At 37.4% G+C, this 20,391-nt stretch overlaps 1 protein-coding gene across 3 annotated transcripts in view; it reads right to left on the reverse strand.

The window, feature by feature from the left end:
• Positions 1 to 560: 560 nt before the first annotated feature.
• SUSD1 (sushi domain containing 1) overlaps positions 561 to 20,391 on the reverse strand; it is a 53,606-nt gene continuing 33,775 nt past the window's right edge. For all 3 annotated transcript variants that reach the window (XM_064735158.1, XM_064735156.1, XM_064735157.1), the window contains 5 exons: positions 11,414 to 11,507; positions 10,083 to 10,338; positions 6,492 to 6,531; positions 4,367 to 4,460; positions 561 to 1,644 (listed from right to left, as the gene is read on the reverse strand). In XM_064735158.1, coding sequence (XP_064591228.1) covers positions 1,506 to 1,644; positions 4,367 to 4,460; positions 6,492 to 6,531; positions 10,083 to 10,338; positions 11,414 to 11,507 — 623 coding nt within the window. In that variant the 3' untranslated portion in view covers positions 561 to 1,505. The remainder of the gene's footprint in view (positions 1,645 to 4,366; positions 4,461 to 6,491; positions 6,532 to 10,082; positions 10,339 to 11,413; positions 11,508 to 20,391) is intronic.

A 20,391-nucleotide genomic window follows, 5' to 3' on the forward strand; every position in this document is an offset into this window, starting at 1 on the left:
ACCAGAGCAGCAGGAGACTGAATCAGAATGAAGTCATGCAGTTCATACTCTATACCAAACCTTGCAATTTATTCCATTGAGAAAGGGAATTAGGCATGGAATGTGTGATAATGAATTCCACACAAGAAACTGAAAAATTAAGGCATGGTTTTGTTTTCTTTCTCAATTAGCTACAGAAAATGCTATAGATTTTTAATCCTTAATGTAGACAAAGGTGTTACTTAACTATTAACTATTAATTTGAAGGACAGCTGTGGAAATGCTGGATAACATAAATGATATCTGCCCAGACCTGGAAAAGCACTCTCAGCTGAATGCAGCAACTGAAAACTCTTTTTGGCTGTAACTCTTCTTTTCTTCTAACTAAGAAATCTGCTTTGTACTTTAAACCCTAATTACATATTATAGAGAGACAGAACATCTAAAATTGTAAGGGTAGTAGGCATCAGAATCTTAGCAATTCAGAAACTTAACAATTCCAAAAATGTGCAGCATATATTCAAAGTGGTAAAACACAAAACATAACTTAGGAAAAAAATATCACAAAATCAAAACTCCTGTTTTTTTTATTTCACCAGTTAACATCTTTTTTGCTAACATATAACAAAGCAACTTGTGAAGAGGACTGGTAATAATCAAAGCCACTTGATTCTTTCTTACAGAAGAAAAAAATGTATTAACTGGGAGAATGCCATAGGAAATTGGTTAATTGTACTTATATTAAGTGACTCTAACTAGATGTTACACACCAGACAATTAACTAGACAATGATTTAATGATTTTACTCAGCTGTAATTATGGAACAGAGATTAACAAAACTACACTTAATACAGAAAGGTCCTTCCTTAAATTAGTTTCACATGCCATTAAAGCAAGCAGCTTTTGAGCAAACTGCAGTTTTATATATCGGTATATTATTTGCAATTACTGCTAATTGCTATGAGCAATGATTGCAATATCTCTGGAACACATTAGTTGCTAACACTACTTGAATGTGGCAACTTCATGGCTAACAAGTGTACATGTCACTGATGTATCATTACTTGTAAGTGACTGACAGAAGTGTTCTACCTTTATAATTGGAATTACAATAGGCACTTTATCTCGCATAACGGTAGGTCTCTACTTTTGTTCCTAATAGGCCAGTTTATGTGTGCAAAGGTATCGAAAGTAGCATTAATCCTCAAACAGTCTCAGCTGGATCAGGGGATTATTCATGTAATCAAGTACAATACAAGTACTTATTATCAGGCACTCATGCAGCTGGAATAGTGGGAAGACTGTGACCAACACATGGGATGCATGATAACCTGCTTGTGAGGGAAGGTTCTCCTTCACACACCACACCATCTGGAATAAGGCAAGACAATAAACATCCCACTCCAGTGACAAACACATTTAAACTGTCCATGCTGTAGTACATATGTGACAGGCAGATACCAGACACATGCTGGCTTTCAAAGAAGAGCACATTTTTTTCTAAGCTGACTTCAAGGAATAAACCATCAGAGAAGAGAGACACTTTCAGTCTCTGGGAATGATGATACAATCCCTGCTTGTGCCACGTCTACTGTAGTAGATAAACGTACAGCCTCACAGGCTACAGCAGCAGCTGGGGGATGCACTGAGCTGCGGAGACAAGACCTGGGGAGAAAAAAAATTCCAGTTAAAAACAAGTTATTCGAGACTCAAGCATAGACCTGACAAGGAACTTGTATCACTCATATTGATTAGATACATGACAATGCTTCTGAAGTTTTTTGAAGACGCATGGTGGTGCTAAAAATCCTGATCACTACAGCCAGTGTGAGATAGGTAGGAAGCATTTCCATAGGTTACCAGATGATTACCTCACCAATGTTAACCTTGGCATCAACAAAACTCATGCCCAGTGCAGATCCTCAGAAATCTGGAGCTGTGGCACTGTCCTTATGCATATGAATGGGCATCACATACAAAGGAAAGGAAAGAACTAAGAGGAATGGAGCAAGGTGTATGAATGACAAACCACTTTAATAACAACTATGGCCTAATGCATTTTTAAAAATGAAAAATGTAATATCTAAGGACATCAAGAGTCAGACTTCACCTAGCGAATCCAGTTCCAGACTTTTACTTATTGAGGAACAGTTGGAACTGCTGTCAGCAACAACTCTAGCAGGAATTCGCACCCTGAATTCCACCCATTGTGGAAACATAATTCCTGAGACAGCAGACATGTGGCAAGCTGGTAAGCACTTGAATACAGTGGCTCTTTGTGACAGAAGCTTACAGGGACCCCAAGAAATTATCCAAGACCATTCACCTGACACCATGGCAAGATCAGCCATGTCATTACTGACAAGTTTGCTTAACCTACTCTTGCAGACCACCCAGAAGCTGCATTCAAGCAACTGGTTCCCATGCCTCCCTCTCCTACAGTTCAGAAGCACATGGGCATTCCGTACATGTACCATTGGTACTACCAACAGGAGAAAGTTGATCTTTATATAGTGGTATTTTGTATATTTGCATATTATGCTTCTGGGCAGAATCTTCTCTGCCAGGCTAAGCAACCAACCACCCACCACTAGAATGCCCTGTTTGTAGTTAGATTAAATAGATCCCAGGTCTCTCTTATCAAATTCCATTCTCTTTCTCTCCTACTAGGCCACATCTCTCTTGGAGTACAGTGTCTAAAACAGACCATGGTTTTACAACTGGATAGGGCAGAAGGCCTTCACGTGAGTTTTTTTCAAATCACATTCTTACTCAGAAAGGCTTTAAATTGATGGTTAATTATAACTAAAATCACATTTGTTATTTAAAATATTCTAGATACTTCTTTGTAAGCATTGTGAAGGGTCTTATCACAACTGACATCTGGGGTTTCCCTTCTCTGCCTACTGCTAGGATGAGGCAGTTTTAATTTCTGTCAATGATTCTGTCTGATATTCCTTAGAACAGAGAATGGATTCAAAAATTTCTCTGTACATGGGATCAAGGGCCTAAAAGCTACTTGCTGACTTATTAAGTCCTTGTTCCCCACAATTCACCACTGTCAAATTTACTCAATGTAATCAGCTCCCTAAGGATTTCATTTTCTCTCAGTCCTTTTGAAAGAAGGCTGAAGTGGCAGTTCAGGGTCTCTCACAAGTGGCTCATACTTATACATGATTCTTCCAGTACTGTCTCATACCTCAAATAACTCTCCTATCTATGAACCTAATTGATTTGACATAGTTTTGAAAAGTACTTATATCCTTCTGCCACATTTTAGCCAGGGAAACTGAAATAACTGAGAAGCCATGGCAGCCCAGGGAATCCCTTCCTCCTGCAAGAAATCCGCTGTCAGGAGTCAGCTACTTTAGAAATCAAGAGAGTAAAAGGCCCTTCTCTCTCAAATATCAAAGCTGACTCTGAAAACATTTTCAAAATCCCCCAAAACAACCAAGACTGCAAACTCAAGTTTACCACTGCATTCTAATACTAAGGGAAGCATAAGATCTGTTTATTCTGTTTATTTAGTAACTTAAAGAAAAATATGAGACCATGGAACTTTTAATTCAGAATTTTGATTGCAAGAACTGATTTGAAATTTAGACAACCACTAACAATCCAAATAAATCTACCTTTTTTCAGCCCTAAGTATGACTAATTCCTTCTGTTTCGGAGCACCAAACAAACAGCTTAATCAATCAATGCTATATTTCATAGTTGCCAAGCTGGAGGCTCCTGACCTTTAAAGGGAAATATATCAGAAGCCTATTCTTGTATGCATACTGAAACAATAACAAAGTACCAGATTTTAGTGAAGAGGTTTTACAGGTATGTAGGCATTTCCAATTACATAACTTGCATATTTCTTTTAACTTTGAAAGGACGACAGTTATGAAGTTACTGACTCTACTTGAAGGATCATGAAACATAAATTAATAAATCCCCTAAAAATTTTAAACATGTTTTTATCACAGTCTTTAGGTAAAACAATTCTTTTCAGGCCTTTTGAATAAATTTGGGAAGACAAAAAGTTAGCTCTGTACATAAGCAAAGTGCATCAACATTTTGACAGCATATAAACTTCACGTACTTAATTCCCATTAAATCAGAACACTTCTGTACTAAAGTCCGTGTTCTACTCACTGTCTTAAATCCTTTCTTTATTAAGATATGCCCTACATATTTCTGATGCTTTGCCAGAAATTGCAAAGATACAGAGGACATCAGCCCGAGCAATGGACAGCATTAGTGGCCATTGAAAGCACCCTTGATTACAGTTTCTAACCACCCATGATGCCTAAACCAAGCATGTTGGCAAGAAAATCTAACTGAAAAGAAAAAACACGTGAAGGAGGACTGCAAAATTGGAGGCAGCAACATCACATACCGTGACACAGAGAATGACAGGAACAATATAAGGCAGACAGCAGCCACTGACCCTAATCCAACAGCAGTCATGTATTGCAGAGTGGGTGATAAATCTGAAAGAAAGCATCAAACAATTCAAACAAACCAATCAAATAGTGCAGCATCAGTCTGCTCATAGCTGAAGTATAGCAACAAAACCCAGATGCTGAATGTACAGCTCAGTTAATGACAGTAATGGAGCTGACTTCCTAGTAGTTACCATCCAGCTGAGGAATAAAGATTAATTAGAGTACTAAAAAAAAAAATTGGTAAAAAATATACCTGCCCTTATAGCACTATAACACCAGTTTCCATCAGCAAATTACACATCTCTAGAGAAGATGCCAGCCCTGCATAAAGGTTGCAGAATTGTCTTCCCTCCATGTTGTCGACTGAATATCATGAAAAACCCTAAAACTTCATTTAACTTCTTTGTGGCAGAAGAAAGTGTGCTTTTAATACAGTTTTCTACCTTTTTAATGACAATTATCTATCACACAATGTCTAGCTAGATGGCACCTGAAACAGGGCCATTTGGATTAAATTTAATTTACAGATTTGCCTTCCACAAGTTGAATTAAGAAATATTTCTCAAAGGGTTCAGCCTCTCCAGCTGCATAAGTACATTAGGGTAAAGGACACTGACTAAAAGTCCATTGGATAAAAAGGCAAACAGATTTACACCAAAAGCCTGACCAGTCCTTCTCTCTTCTTTCTATGCTCATTCTTTTAGCCCCAAAACCAAAATCCACCTATTTTTAAGACAGCCTCTGATGATGTGCTGCCTGTTGATAAATGACAAATTCAGAACAGAACAGTTCTCTGTCTTTCCATAGTTATTCTACAGCTATTGCCTAAACAGTCCTAGCAATAGAACCATTGAACTTAAGGAGTCTTTGATCTTAGCACAGCCTCCACAACAAAGAGCTGCCTGCATTATATTCTAGGTATGGTGATAAATGAGCTAGGTCCTAAGAGTAATTAAAGAAAGAGTAACTAAACAAAACCTAGAAATAAACACAGAGTTGTCACCACAAGATCAGTTTTAGTAATAATTTGATATGGAGGAGGTGCACCTCAAACACTCCACGCACCACATGATTTGACATAATTCCAAAGTACTGCCTCATTTTCCAGCATTACTTCCTTTCCTAACTCAAATTTGCAAGACTTTCAATTCAAAAGCAGATTTTAGGGCTCGTAGGAGACTCCAGTGGTGCTGCTTTCTTTGTCAGGAGAGGCAGATGTTTGCTTTTTGCTGAGACACGAGGTGTGAAGAGGAGCTATGGTGGAAAGGAAGGAAAGAAGTGGATCCCAAACTGCTCTGAGATAAACTCATTAATTGGAAATATTTTAAAGTCAAAAAGTAAATCAAAATAAAACCACACTGAGAAATTTACAGGGTTTTAAAGTTATGCTACTTTTATACTTAAGAAACTGTACTTACCAGTATTCAAATTAGCCACATTTTTCATTTTTGCACAGTATCTTCTGGTTTTTTAAGACTGTAAAATTCTTGATGGACCATCTGAACATTCTAAAATAAAAATATTGCCTCTAAAAGCTAAAGCATATTGTAGCAATATGTTTGTTGTTGTTGGGATTCTTGTATTTTGTTGCTGGTTTTGGTGGGGGGGGGTTGTTTGGGTTTTTTTTGTTTGGATTTTTTTGTGGTTTTGTGGGTTTTTTTGGTTTTTATATATTTTTAGTTTTAGTTTTAGTTATTGTTTTTGTTCTTTAACTGATTTTTTAAATCTTTAGACCAATATAAAACTATCTTAAAATACACTTCCAAAATGTCGCATTTTCTGTGCTTCAAATCCTTTGTGCACAAAAATTGCTGTAAAGATTTAGATGTGATGCAAAGAAATAACAACAGTGAAAACCAGGGAAAAACAGGAGAGTCCATTTTAGAATGGACTGCTGAATCCATTGGAGTGGAATAGTGAAAAGCAAGAAAATTTTTCACTCTCTAATGTTTTCAATCCTTGAAGTCAACAGATCATGAATGGCAAAAAAAGAAACAGCCACAGCAATTATTAGTTTATGCTTCCAAGCAAAGCCATGACAACTTAGATTTTTTGCTGAAGGAAAAATTTACTTACTTTTAATTTGTGCCCAAACAGCACAGGACTGTGTTCTTACCTAAAAAAGAAAACACAAAAAAATCACTGTTTCTCATGAGAAAAATGTATTGTTATTAACACCATCTGAAAGATCAGCCATCAAAAAAAATTACTATTTGGAATGGAATTTGTTATTCCCTTGGAATAACAATATAGCAGCCTCTATATTGTCTTAAGAGATTATAAATTATAAAAATAAGATTAGACATAGAACTTTGCTGAAAGGTTGGCTCTAGCTTTTAGCTCATTATTCTTTCTTTCTTTTTACAACCTTCCTCCCATGGAAGGCTTTTTGACATTGCTTTGATCAGGGTTCAGAATTTATGAAATGTGAAGATAAGGATAAATATACTGTGTTAACTCTCTCCCATGCAGAACATGTAGGTTAAAGTCAGGTATCTGACAGCATGTTTTACAAATACTAGATGCAGCATTTTCTTCAGTTATGATAACATGCTTGGTAATTTTTAATAGCTGTATAAAATACTTACAATGAAAGAAATATTTATCATGGGTCTGCTTTTGCAGATTTGTTAAGCAAGTTTGATTTTTTTACAGTAAGCTTTGGTCTCTGTAGAGCATTTTTCCCCAGCTCTTCATAGTCATAGATACACAAAAAGTTCTATTATAGGTTCTATTATCTATTGTGTAATTACTGTGAAGTGTATTTTTGTAGTGCTTCCTGCTAAATGACTTTCACAGACTTTCTCATAATGCATACACGATACATGCATTTTTCATATTGTAGCAAAGTGTGTGTTATGATGTTCTGAATAACTGTATGTTTGAGAAAGGCTACAGTTTGAAGCTTTTAGATTAAAGGATGAAGGCACATTTGTGTGAATAATCTCACTTCTGTGTGTCTGCATGCTGAATTGTCAAACATCAATGATTCTTAAACCCATTATTTATCAGGAGTTTTTCGGTTAATTAAAAACACAAAAGACTGACAAGAAAAATCTTCTTAGAAGTGGGAAGATAAAGGGATGGGTTTAGAAACCCAATCAAATGCCAGATTCTGGGGCAGAGGTGTGAGCACCATCATTTTGAAATAGTTGCCTTCATGACACACTCTAGTGTGCAGAAAATCAGACATCTCCTGCCTATCAGAGAAGTTACTGAGGTCTCATGAAGCTCAGCGAAATAAAAAATAAATAGAAAGTAAAAACCTCACAGCAGGCACCCTTTTCAGGACCTCCAAATCTGAACAATGGAAAGATGAACACAATAATATGTTAGGGATATTCAGTAATAACGTTAATAAAAATCAAAACCAAGCAATGATTTTCCAGCATGATAATACAAATTGTACCATTTTTAGTATGAAAGGAGACAGAAGGGACCCTTAAGGATGCCCAAATATGAAAGGGAATAATGAGAACATTAGTTAGAAGCCTATTACATCTATTTCTAATTTGTCTGTATTCAAATGGAAATGTGCTAAGAAGTAAAAGACACTTCAGAAATGCTGATTTCACAGGTATTAAGAATTGAGGGCCAAGCATTTTTTAAAAAAGAAGACTGAGCTCTTGAATCCAAATCAGTTACTTAAGTAATCACATTTTTAGAAATGTGACAAAACCCAACAAACTCAACAACCTGCAATTCATAATTCCGATTTTTTTCAGCTAATACCAGCAATTGCACAAAATAAAAGGGCATGACACCTGAAGATAAACCAACACTTTTGAACCAGCAGTCCAACTTCCATTTTGAAGAAGCACAGCTGCAAACCAAAGCAGTTTGGTATTTGCAACCCCAATAATGATTCACAACTGTTGCATATAACTCTGTGTATTTCATCAACCAACAAAAGCCATACAGGAAAGTGTACCTGAGGGAGATGATGCATTTTTAATGGTAGGAAGCAAGAGTGACCTCTACAAATAACTGTAATATTAATCCATCAAATCAGTGCCCTAGAAAGCACATCTGCAAATATCAGCAGTGAAAGATCAAGAAATAATCCATAAGAAATAATAATGTCAGTTAGAAGCAGCTTCACAAATGGCTGGTAAAGATGTATAAGAATCTACTTTGCTCTGTGCAGCAAAAACCTCCGCAAAATAAAAGAAGTTAAAATACTCCAGTATTAGAAAACACTGAGGGGTAAAGAGCTAGGGAAGCCAATGCATAAACCCCCAGGATAAATAAACTAAGCTCAAAGATATATTTAGTAGTTCTTGAGGAGGCCAAACTTTGACTGATTAACAGTCCTGCTCCACAGAGCACATTTTTCTATGAAATACAGTTCATTGTCCAAATTACAAGATATTTTGGATGTCAATGTTAATAACTTTACACTACTTATGAAATGAAATGCCTTCTACTATAATTTTCCTACCTTACCCCTCACACAATTAATTAAAAAAATTATGACAACAGACTTGTATCAGGATCCAAAACCACTTCATCTCTGCTATAAAAATTTCTTAGGCTATTGTTAAATAGTACTGCACAGATTAGTAGATACAAGAATCCTCTTATTAAATGCACTTGTTTTATTTCATTGACTTTGAACTGAGGCAGTTACAGGTAAAAGGTAAATCCTTTTCTCTAGAAATATATTTTGATAGCAATACACTACTAGGATAACAGCACTTTAGAATATGCATAAATGAGGATGTTACTCACTATTTCTTAACAGAAGCTGCTTTAACTTACTGAGATTTGGGTGTAGGCTTCCAAAATTGCAGAGAATTATTTTTAAGTGACTCACGGATCAGTTTTTGCATGCCTCCTTGCTTTGTGCTGTACACACAAAGTCCTAAAAACTCTATTTTGATGGCAAGGTAAGGTGCTGTTTAGGTGTTTCTTTCTTTATTAGAGGTTGCTTAGTTCAATTTTTGTATTTGACATTCAGGAATTGTATTGCACACAAGGAGTTATCCCTTTCCCATAAAAGAAAAACTTTCTACTGCTGAGACTTATATTATAAAAAAATTTAAAACTGTTGACTACTGAGACAGGTACAACTGGAAAACTAGATGATATGTGCATTTTAGAAACTTTTTGTTTCTAATTAAAAATGCGTATTTACTGTAAAAAGATAAAAACTAATGATAAAAATATACTTTTTTTTAAACAAGACTTCCTCAATGGAGCTGGAGCTTACATTCACTGTTCTTTGGAAGGTAACAACACATAACAAAATATATTTTTCCATGTAATTTGGAGAATTGGGACATTTTAATATAAAATATTTAATTAAAAATTAAAATGGGTGAATTCATCATTGCTAAGGAGTGATTTTAAAATTATCATACTAATCTCTTTTAGTAAATTCTGGAACAATACAGATATCTTCAATTACTGTGGGCAGGGATGGCCATTCATTATTTTCCATTGTTTGACTTCTGGCATTCAGAGTTGCTTCAACATTACAATGACCTAAGTACCATTAAGGAATTTTAAGAGATATTTAAAGAGCTTCAGATTTAATCTAATTCTGTCAACTAGGAAATCCTTGAAGTGTCATAAAAATTTAATACCCAGCTAACATTTTCATCTTTTTCCCCAGCAACATTTCATTCAAGAGGTGTAAAGAAGAGGTTTTAAAACATCCATTACCTTATTCCACTCACTTATTATTTTCAAAAAAACACAATACTCTTCTCCCAGCTTTAGAGGAGCATTATAAAACTTCCCATAATAATGTCTGTCTCCAAGAGCAATTGACATATTATCAGCAACATCCTTTGCCCGAAATTCAGCTGCCACATATCCTTTAGTGTCAGTGGTGTTACTAAAGAAAGATGTAGCAGCAAAGGAGTCACAAATAAAAGTGCTTTGCAAATCCAGAGGAAGCACAATCACTTGATAAAGACTAGAGTGAAACAAAAGAGAAAAGTAAATATTAGCCCTCATTTCAATGAAATAGGCATCAGATATTAATTAATCCATACTGTTTTTTCTCTATTTGTAGCCTCTTAACTGTTTTTTATTAACAATGTCCAATACAAACACTTCTTATACTAAAATATTTCTCTGTGTGTGTGTTCCATTTCAATTTTAACTAAATGCACTGCATGCACGGCTTAGAGCTGGGTCTTCTCATCACATTCATGTTATTGCTACATGCTTATTGATGTTGAGAAGAACATAAAACTGACATCAGACTATCTCCTCCTCCTCCTCACACTGAAGCTCACCTGTGAAATAATATACAATTTTCTCAAAAAATTACTTGTAAGTTCAAAGAAACAAGACCTCTTCTGTTGAAAGGAGGAGTGGACAGGTACCATTAAAAAAATTTCATCAAACCTGTTTTCATACCTCTCAAAACAAGGTTTAGTCTATTGTATTCAACTACAGGAAGACTATGGTTGTTACACCAGCCATCCCATGAGACCTTCCTAGCTTTCAAATATTTTCTGCTTCAGTGTAATATTGAGTAACCTTTCATTTCTGTCTCAGTAAGGGGTCAATCCTTTTACTCCAGAAATACATTTTGATAGTACTACACTACTATAAAAATAGTACTTCAGAATATGCAAAAATGAGGACATTATTCACTATTTCCTCTGGTTCTGGGGGGAAAAATGTACCATTTGCATGAGTTCATTGGAAAAGAAAAATCACATCAGTAGAGGTGTGTTTGTATCCATCAATAAAGATCTACTGTAACCTCACTGTAGATAAAGGGAAAAGAAAAACAAAATCAAACCACAAAGCCAGTGGTGAAAACTCACAATTATCCAAACTAGGATTTTGTTCCAGAAAACAGCAAAAAAGCCTGGGGCTAAATATTACTCTGCTAAGGGGAGAGAAACTGGGAGGTTCAGTTCAAGTCTTTTTCTCATTGCTAAAAAAATAATCTTGTCACCCAAAACAGTTCTAATCTGTATGTAACATGAATCTGCAGAATGCTTTTTGAAAGGGTGAACAGCACAAAGACAAACCTGATTGGTCCATTTTGATCTTCTGCTTTCCGGAGTCTGAGCAAAGGTGCAGAACCTTTTACTGCAACAAATTCTACTTCTGGGAAAGGGGGATCTGAAAAGTGAATAAACACCTGTGGTTCAGAAAGGTTTTAGAAATATTTCAGGCATCAGTTCCTATCAACCTTTCAGTTCTTTTTTCAACTGCTGGCTAGCTTTTCCGCCAAAACATCCTCAATTGAGACTTGAACCCCAAACAGCTAAAGCTTCCAGGCAACATAAAACACAGAGACAAGAAAAACACAGAGCTAATATGATCAAGGTGGTCTGGCAGCCCCTGTACTTCTGCTAGCTGGGAAAAAGAGAGATGCTCAAAAATGGTGGTTGACTCCAGAGAAATGAGCCTTTCTGACTACAGAAAAATGACGGCTTTGTTGGAGGAAGCAGTATTACTTACTAGACTAATTGAAATGGTCAGGGAGAAGAAAAATATCAAGCTGTGCACAGAGCCCATTGCAAGAAATACAATGGTATGAATAGAAGAGAATTTAGTAGTGCCAAAAGTACTTTCAAGAAAGCAACTTCCTTAGATACTGCTCGTAGTCAGGTAGCAATCTCCAGGCCCTTAAACTGGATTTCAACATGGATACAGAACCCTAATCTGTTTTAGTGGGAATTTGCATCAAGGGCAAGGCTGGAAAAATAGTTCTTCCTCTAATTCCAATGGTAATGATGACAGCTGCACACTGAAAAGGAAATTACCACTACCAGCCTGGAAGCAAAGCTGAAAATAGATTCAGCGTGTACAGCCAAGGGGGCAGAGTGTGAAGCATAGACATCATCTAGCCCAGAAGTCTAAAAGAACTTGCACAGGTCAATACAGGTATAGTTAGGCTTTTTGAACACCAGTGTATCAGGCTGCTGATATGATATCTGACTGAAGAGTAAAAAATGCAGTGCTTATGCACAGAACCAACGCTTCAGAGCTAGAAAGAATAATCAATATCATGAAGAGAAACAGAAGAAAATCAATGCAGATTTCCCAAACTTAAGTGACATCAGGCAGAATATTGCAAGATGCATGGATTTTCCAAAGATCTGGAATACAAATAGCTGCATGTATCTTTTGAAGTGTAGAAAATCATTAGTTTTGCAGGAGAAAATGAGGCTTGTTAGAAAAACTGTCAAGAGGGTAACTGCTAAAAAGGGAGCTAGAAAATCATGTTGAAAGCAGAAGTACTGGGGTGCAGGAAGGTTATTAGAGGTTAGTACTGCTAGCATTTTGGTAACAATCATGGTGCAAAATCCCAGTATGTACAGATTAATTTTGCTGCTCAATGTTAGAAACACAGAGATTTTACAAAAGGAGAATTGAACCACCCTAACAGCTGTTGTTGTTCAAAACTGGGGTTAAATTCACTAGTACAAAATAAAAGACAATACACCTGGGCTTCTAAGAAGAATTTATGCTAAATATTCTAATTGCCTTTGAGTAGTAGAAATGGCATATTAGTGTATCTCAGAATGAGTGCTAGGCCCCAAAATGACAACAAAAAGCAAAAATCCAGAAGGCTGCTATAAAAGGCATATGAATCAGGCTAACACTAGAATAGTAGCACCCAAAATACACAAGGCCCCTGTGTGATCATTTCATATGACCTCTGCTTTAAACACAGATGAAATTTATGAGGGGGTACAACTTTGGCACAGTGTGCCCAAAATAAAGCTAACAGGCCATACAAGCATCCCTATCAAGAAAAACCTCTACCCCTTGACAAAAATCATCCTCAGAAGAACCTCCTGAAAGCCTACCTACCCAAATAAATTGCTTTGGTAGTTCCCTTTAACAGGTTATCTTTAAAACCACGGTATGGGTGAACGACCAGAAAAGAAACCAGCTGTGAATGTTTAGGATTGAAATGAGAGTAAGATTTATACAATGGTCTACAGCTTCCTTGCCTGGGAAAGCAGAGGGGCATGCACTGATCTCTCCTCTCTGATGACCAATGACAGGACCTGAGGGAATGGTCTGGATTTGTGTCAGGGGAGGTTTAGTTTGGCTATCAGGAGAAGGTTTTTCACCCAGAGGGTGGTTGGGCACTGGAACAGGCTTCCCAGGGAAGTGGTCACAGGACCAGCCTGACAGAGCACAAGAAGGATTTGGACAATACTCTCAGAAGGCACAGGGTGTGACTCTTGGGGTATCCTGTGCAGGGCCAGGAGTTGGACTTTCACAATCCACATGGGTCTCTTCTCAGCATATTCTATAATTCTCTGAAAGCAATTGCTCTACAATGACTTGCTTCCCTCTAGTAGAGTCAGGGCAGAAAACCCTTTCTGAGAGTTTTCTGAGTTAATGAAATGTACTGCATGGCTTCCTGCTGGAACAGGAAACATTCTTTGCTCCTGTTTTCAATACATCTGCAGCCACAGATACTGTAAAAGGTACAGGCAGAATTTCTATCTGAACAAAATAAATTAACAACTAATATTTGACAGCCAATCTTTAGGCCCTCTGCACTTTGCAAACTTAAGGAAATATTAATTAAGAGACAAAAATTATCTCTTCATTTCAGTGGTTTCTTAGCACAGACACTATCAATAGGGAGAGTGACAGTAAAATATATCTCTCAGGGTGGTTTTATCTGGTATACTCCTTCTATCTTCCTTTCCTTTGACATTTAGTATCACCACAAGACATTATTATTAATTTTCCTAAAGAATTTTTCAATTTCCAAGAAAAACTTGGGAATTTCTTCTCTAATGCCAGCCAGAATGACCATTGCATGCACAAGAGGAAACCGATGTGGACTCAGATGACAAGAAGATGGATGATGACTAATTTCATAACAATTTATATTTTCTTTAATTTGACAGGAAAATACAAATAATGAAAATAAGTAGCCATCCAGAACTGACAGCCCTAGTAAGTAAGTAAAAGAGAGAAGAATCTGAAGAAACACATAGTGCTGTTAAAGGATGGAGTCTTTTGCTATGTTTAGTTTCTAGTAAAAAATACTAGTTATTAAAAACATCAAGCACGCAGAAGACAATCTACCTGTTTTAATAAAAAGAGTGAACTGTTTGTAGCAATGTGAAGGAGTAATAACACTAATAATAATATAATTGAAACGAGTAGTTTAATTTTTGCTTTGGTGATCAGAAAATAAACTCTGAAGAAGTTGTTCCATATGCAGTATTTGCCCACTCTGACTTTTTTAATAAAATAAGAACTTTGCCCAGAAATTAAACACCTAAAAATATAATTTAAAAGAAGTCTGCTGGGAGGTCAATATGATTACCAACCTAAAAATTCTCTTCTTAAAAACACTGACTTAACACCACAGAGAACAGCTGGAGGGAAAAGGGGAATACTACAGAGAAGAAAGGACTTGCACTAGGTGAAGAAAACAAGATCCTCCAGTCTGTTCAGGTCCTGTTACCACCTTGCCTTTCTTAAAGAATTAATTTTTTTAAGTCTTCACAAGCAGAACAGACTAGCCTATCTGTAGCAACACCAGGAAAACAGAGAAGGGCACAGTAAGAAATCAAAGTATATTCATAGATTTATGCATACATTGTCCCACTCTAAGCACTTCCTTGTCATATCAGTCTTATGGTTAGCAACACTTGAACATTTAATACAAAGACTAATTTTCTACAGTGAGAATCCATCTTCTGATTTTCTCTCTGAACCTGAAGGCAAGCCACAAGGAAGAAAGTACATGCCAGGAAGTGCTTCCTGCTGCAGCAACACTGAGAATCATCCCAGGCCTCAATGCTGGAGCCAAAGCCCGCTTGGTGTTACACTCTAAGGGCAATAACAAAGCTTTAAAAATAATAATGTAATTGAACAACAAAGTTCAAATTCACATGGCAATTCTTCACCAAACTTGACATTCAAAGAATCCAAATCAAAGACTCTTCTTAAGGCTGGGTTTTAAATAAAACAACCCGTTAGTGAAACAAGAACACTTGCATGAACTTAGTTCCCTGTACACAAGGGATTTCTTTCATCTGATGCCTATATAACTTTGATCTAAGTGACAAAGTGTTTCTATAGCTTGAGTTATAGGACATCAATATAACCTGATATATCTATATAACCTGATATCAGTGCAACTTGAATCATAACTTTATATAATAAGTAACCAGAATCATACCCTTTTATACCTATATGAACTGAATCATAACTTTTTATACCTATATAACCTGGTAAAAAATAACTTTCTGTACAATGTAAAGGCTAGTATATGTTTAACTAGCTGATTAATGCTGAATAGACAAAAAAGAAGAAAAATCACACCAGGTGGATAGCTTCAGAAAGAGATAAGTATAGTACTAATGAGAAATTGGCAAATGTAAAGCCACTTAGCCAGAAAACAAAGAATTTAGGCCAGCCAGGACCAGAAAGACCAAGGAACACCATAACCGTGCATGCTCCAAAGACAAAGCTGAAAAGTTCAGATGTGAGAAGACCTTGGAAGCCTTCATCAAAGACCCCTGATGACCCCCAAACTGGGGAGGCACAAGTGCAGTGCAGAGAGCTTTTTATAACCATGAGATCATACCATGTAAATTAGCTCTGGCATTTATGTGATGATGTTGCAGTGACATAGTGACACGAATCAATACTTACTGTATAAATATATACCACAGCACTTGACAAGGGTGGGTGAGCTAGGTGGAGTTCTGTTCTCACCACCAGCACTAAAATAAACAAATACCTACTCTACAGACACAGTTCTATGGGGTTTTATTTACAGCCTTTTTTGGGCATCACATGGTTATTTGAGGGCTTTATGTCCAAAAAGTTTTTGCTGAATTTTAAAACAAAGAAATAAAAAATACTGCTGTAAAAGTAAAACTAAAATAAGGTAGAGATATTAATAAAATAGAAAACATTGTTTACTGTTTTTATTACTGTTTGACGAGTAATTAACTTTACTGCACATATTTAAATCAAATTGTTCTAGTACAGAGTGAGAAGAGATTTTGCAATTAGAGAGGAACATGATGTAAAAAGAAGGAAGGAGGGAGAATAAATAAATCAAGACCACATCTACAGAAAAAATCATTTAGACCATCTTTAAAGACTGGTCATTTCTGGAAATCCCACTCATGTGATGCCCTTTGCTGACTGTGGCTTTGTTCCCGCTGTGTGGGGAATGTCACGCCACGCTGCTGCTGCTGAGGAAGGCGCGAGTGCAGCGAGCAGCGCGCAGCCGGAGCCGGGGCGCTGCCCGGCCAGCCCGGCCCTGCTGCAGCCGCTGGGCCTGAGCCCTGCTGCACAAAGCGGCCTTTCCTCCTCTCGGGGACAGCAGCGCCCAGGGCCAGCACACCCGCAAAGTTAAACGGTCCTGGGCAAGGAAAAGGGGGAAAGCGGGGAGACGCGCTCCAGGGGAACGTGGCTGGCACCTCTCATGCAGCAGCGACCTGCCACCTGCCCTCAGCCGCGAGCGAGAGCCCACGGCCCGACAACCGCAGGGAGCCCGCCGGGCCCCGTCGGGCGTCTCCTGTGTCGGGGCAGGGCCTGAAGGGCCCCGGTTCCAGCTGCAGAGCGCCCCTGGGCCAGGAACTCCACCTTTAAAAGTAAATTCAACCACATCTCGCTGCTTCTTGTATGGATCGTCTCTAGCGTGCGTTATGGTCGCCTCACTCTGCCGCCATGTGCGAGCCGGGCCGATCCCCATCTCCTGGCTCATCCCTGCCTGCACATTTCTATGGTTTGTCTCCTGCTGCAGTTGTTCCTGTGGCAATTTTGCCCTGTGATCTCTAGGAACAAACCGAGGTGTGTTGAGTGCTGACATCTGCTGTTCTGCAGACCCAGGGGCAGGTGTTCAGGGTCTGGCAGCAGAATGGGAGCTCAGTGCTGGTGGCTCAGGGTGTTTGGATTAGGGTCCTTCCACAATGACAGCCTCCTAGCCCTAGAGAAAGAGGTCTGGTCTGAAACAGCACTCACTGCTCTCACCCCAGCTCCTAAGCCGATGGCTGGACCTTGCCTGGGTAAGCAGAGGGGTGCAGCACTTTGCTGGACTCTCAGGGTAAGCACCCAGGCTTACAGCACCAGATACTTCCTATATCCCCTGCCTTTGCACAGCACTCTGCAGCTCTCCCTTCCTCCTGGACCTTGCCCGAGTGTCATGGTCCTGTGCACGACCTGGAACTGCTTTAATGGGATGTGTGGCACAGGAGACTGGCCACATATGCATATGTTCATATGCACCAAGATGAAAGCACCTCCCTGGCCATGGGAGAGGATGAAAATTTGGTCAGGGAAAACTCAGGAAGGTTTCTTTGGTGCTTTCAACTAGAAAGCCTGACAGAAGACACCATGTTTACTTTTCATTATTTGTCTTCTGTGAGCAACACACCCAAAGCAAACAGTATGGAAATCAGAGTTCTATTTCTCTTGCAAAGCATTGGCTGTAAAGCATAGACTGTGTCACTGATATTAATTGCTTTGTAAACAGAATAAGAGAAGTTATCTGAGAGAAATTATTATGTTCATGAGTTCACAGAGACTCATGAAAAACTCTTACTATGGAGGAGTTCATAAAAATTATAGTAAAGTGGTGTTCATATGAACTTAATTATCATGCATTTAAATAATCTCTGCACAAAAATACAAAGTGTATGCATATGTATGAAATTATTTATATGACTGGCAGCTAATTTCCCCCTACATTAAAAAAAAAAAGTAATCATGCTCATGTTTTCCTCACTTCTCTTCCCTCATTATATAAATCAGAAACTCCTTTCTTGGCAATTCCCATGCTCTGATGCTTCACACTTTACTGGATAGTTTCTCTGGAGGTACATGATGCTCTGGTCCTCTCAGAATAAGAGCTATGAGATCACCGCACCTCCAACAGTCTTTCACTTCCTCATTGGAAAGTAGATTTTGGGTTTTCCCTCCTTTTCCAGACCTTAAAGGACTCCCTTTATGAAAGAATGAGTATAAATGTTTTCCATCCTACATCAGATCAGAACAATAGTCTATCTTTTATATGCATGTGTACATTCAGAGGCAGATGAACAAATCAGACATCACAATCTGATCTGTAATGCTGTACATTTTCCACACACCAAGACAAAGGGCTCTACAAGTTTATACTAAATATATGATGGAATATATTCTCCTTATTCAAGTAACTTTCTAAACTTTCTGCTTGTGAGTCTACTTTCTCACTTGTGTTCATATGAAGACAGAGATGAGACACATGAGTATGTGGCTTGCAGACAAATCTTGGGCTAAACCAAAAAGAACAGCAGCTGAGAAATACAGGAAGTACTACAATTATCTGAGGTAGACAGACTCAAGGTCAAGCCTACTCAAACCCCCTGGAAAGTACATGTACAAATATGTAAGGAATTGCAGCATGTGTGAATAGTATGCCTTGAGCAAACTCAAAATACAGCTTGATTCTAAGCAGAATTATTTTAATAAGATAATTATAAGAATAATTTTAATAAGAATTATTTTAGAAGAAGGAAATGTAATCAGTTACTCAGGGACAAAAGTTCTATTTCTAGTGTCCAGAAACACTTTTGGTCTTACTATGTCTTAAGTCCTAGTGGTCTGCTCTAAAGCAAAAAACAGCTAACCAGACTCAGTAAACATATACGCATTCATGAACTCCCAAAACACCAGAGTTTTCATAAAGAAACTACCCAAAGCAAAGCTCAAAAACAGATTGAAATATCAATAGAATTCTAATGTGGCTGAACTGAAAAAATTACTCTTATTCAGACCATTAGCAATGAAAGTAAAATAGGCCTAGCTCCTTATTTATTATTTTGTTTTTCAAACACTTTAAAAATGGTTACAAAATGGTTCAATCATCTTCATTTCATATGTAAAAACAGGTAGTGAAATTAAGAACAATGCATCTCTTGAGCATGCTTTATTAAAGGATATTCCAAAAGGAAAATTAACAGAGCCATGTGTAAGTAGTATATTCACAAGTATGCCCACAAGACACTCCTTTCCTTCTCTGGAAAGGGACACGAGATTCCTTGCTTAAAAGACAATCTTGCTACCATCATTTTATAGCTACAATATAATCACTGCCTAATAATTTTTGATAATTGACTCAATTTCCTATTTCCAGTAGACAAGTGGTGAGAGCTTCTTTAAAATAATTTAAGACAACATAAAAGACTGTGCAAGATGCCTGTTACAATGGTCCGTGAAGCATTTGCTAGACTGCATTAACCATCAACAAGCTGACAGGCAAAACCAACTTTGTGCTCAGCACTGAACTAATTTTTTAGAGGATGCTACTTGACAGGGATAAAAACAGGCTTTTAGGTCCAAGTTCTTGGGTTTTTTTTTCTTTAGAAATAATACAGATATATCCTCATTCAGGATGAATATGGGCATAGATAAAGTTATTCAGGATATAAAGATAACTTTCATTACAGGCATTCACAAATCTTGTTTTTTTAAAAAAATACCCAAACTTATTGCTAGGATTTACATACTTATTGTGTTCTGCAACAGTCTAAAAATTTACACAATCAGTATCCTTGTCAGGAAATTAGGTCTGTAAGGCAATGATCATCCAATTGCCTGGGACATGTCTCTTCACACTATTCATAACTCCACAGTTAAGATTTTTCAAACTCAAAATATAGAAGGTTTGTAAAAGTCAAGGAGACACAACATCTGGATTTGCACCCAGCTGTGGCTACAAACCAAGTAATCATGTACCTCTTCAAGGATGGCATATGAAACCTCAAACAACCTATGAGAACATAATCGGTAAAACACTTTTGTAAAAAGTCTCAGTTTCCCTAGAGCTTCTGTGCTTAAGGCATATCTTGCATTTCTACAATACCATTTAGCTGGAAAAGCATCAGAACTAACAAAGCCACTTTTCAGAATTAATTTGGCAGATAAATTGAGATCATTCCATCCACCATGGAAAATGCATACATGATTACAAAATAACTGAACAAATTAAGATTAAAATAATAGTTAAAATAGTTTAAAT

The sequence above is a fragment of the Zonotrichia leucophrys genome, chromosome Z, assembly GCF_028769735.1.
Source record: "Zonotrichia leucophrys gambelii isolate GWCS_2022_RI chromosome Z, RI_Zleu_2.0, whole genome shotgun sequence".
NCBI classification, from domain to species: domain Eukaryota; kingdom Metazoa; phylum Chordata; class Aves; order Passeriformes; family Passerellidae; genus Zonotrichia; species Zonotrichia leucophrys.